Source organism: Penaeus monodon, chromosome 21 (assembly GCF_015228065.2).
Source record: "Penaeus monodon isolate SGIC_2016 chromosome 21, NSTDA_Pmon_1, whole genome shotgun sequence".
In the NCBI taxonomy this organism is placed as follows: Eukaryota; Metazoa; Arthropoda; class Malacostraca; order Decapoda; family Penaeidae; genus Penaeus; species Penaeus monodon.
The window spans coordinates 3,571,115-3,572,902 of NC_051406.1; the positions used below are offsets into that span (position 1 = coordinate 3,571,115).

At 40.2% G+C, this 1,788-nt stretch overlaps 1 protein-coding gene across 1 annotated transcript in view; it reads right to left on the reverse strand.

Annotated features, from left to right (window-relative positions):
- LOC119586115 overlaps positions 1 to 1,355 on the reverse strand; it is a gene marked incomplete in the record, with an annotated part of 7,439 nt that extends 6,084 nt beyond the window's left edge. The window contains 2 exon segments of the mRNA XM_037934806.1: positions 405 to 689; positions 691 to 1,355. Coding sequence (XP_037790734.1) covers positions 405 to 689; positions 691 to 1,248 — 843 coding nt within the window.
- Between the last annotated feature and the right edge of the window lie 433 nt (positions 1,356 to 1,788).

Below are 1,788 nucleotides of genomic sequence, written 5' to 3' on the forward strand. Positions count from 1 at the left end.
TGTGGTTTATTAAATTTTGTTGATTTCTACTTCCTAGAAAACTAGGTGATTATTCAGAATACTTTTGTATGAAGCTTTTGCACCTCAGCAAAGGCCAATAATCTTCCACTGTGTATATTTGGTGATATACAGATTGGGCTCTACTGAATGAATATATATGGGAGAAGCTTATTTTAATTTTCAAGTGCAAAGATAGGAGGCTACAGCACAGCTGGGCTTATCTACAAGCACTAATTCACTGACTATAACAAGGGATAAGGTCTTATCTGTATTTTCTGCAATTGTTTTTATTCCTTAAGCTATTTTTTCATGTGTTCTTTATGGTAATTACTTTATGCAGTGTTTTTGCCTAGTTCTGTTTCAGACATTTCCTAACTAGAGCTTTTACAAAATTTTCTTCCTACCTTCTTTGATGTTGAACTTAGGCCAAGCTGCTTTAAGCACTTTGTTCTTTCCCTGTGTAGTCTGTCATGCAGAAGATGAAATACAATTATTTCTTGCTTGGGCATGAAGTCACAGTGGTCTAATCCATCAATGAGTTCATCTGTCAACTTGATCAATTTTTCAACTGAGAGTATTTCAGTTATGTCTTCACAGTCGCTGTCATCCCTTTTATCACTTTCCACCTCCTTCAGCACCATATCCAGAATTTCATCCTCCACGGCCTGGGTCCTCCCTGCGTTAAAATATAGATAAGAAAGCGTTCTCTTCCCTCTCGTCGGCATCAAAATCTCCAAGAACCAGGTCCTCAGCAGCTCCCGTGTGGGTTGAGGCCTTTTTCTCTCCACACCCTTTAGCCATACAAATGCCATGGCGTTTCTTAAACCTCTGTAACCACCCTTCGCCGTATTCATGCTCACCTTGTAATTTGAGATCTCTGTGGAATATCTTAGCCTGCTCCATGATCATATTGCAAGTCAACTTGACCCCTTCGCTTCGGCACTTGCGATACCATTCGACTAAGACTCGGTCGATTTCTGTGCTTTTACCTGCTTTCATGGTCTTCCTGGTGTTGGTTTGCTTCTCGGAATCGCAGTTTTTTATGAATTTTATGATTTCTTCCCTCTTCTTCTTTATATCATACACAGTCGAGGAACCTATACCGTAAGTCTTACATAATTGCCGTACCGAAACACCAGAGTCGAGGTCTCTCAACAAATCTACCTTATCTTGCAGAGATATGGTCTTGTGTTTACGCCTGACACCACAGTTGACGCTTGCATTCGTTGTGGAATCCATAACTATCATTAAATGCAAGTGAAAGGTGCGACAACAGCATAAAAATCAATGGAATCGCCCGAGCTCCGCCGTCACGGCCACTACTCCCGCAGCTCAGAGAAGTTCCTGTGCGGCCGCTTGCGATTCTGTCCGGATTAAAAGAGGAGTCGGATTATCCGTTTTTCGCAGGGCTGATGACGTGACACCGGAGGATAGGCATCGGATTGTGTAGGTCGAGAGCTTAATGCTATTATAATTCGTGGTTAAATTTAACTAAGAACATCGGGATCATATAAATGTGACTTTTTTTTATCTATACATTTCTTTATATACGTAAAATGCTTAGCAGTTTGGATAATCATGGATAGACGGAATAACTACAGGACAACGCAAACTTAACATCTAATGTTTCTTCTCTTTTCTTACTCTCTCAAGCTGGACTTAGATAACCATTGTCGTTGAATTAGGTTTGCTTCCAATTGTTTTCCACCTATTTACACACTGATCAACGTTTATTTACAAAATTTACAATCTTTCGCTCTCGAATATTTAAGGGTAGCATGTGCTTCC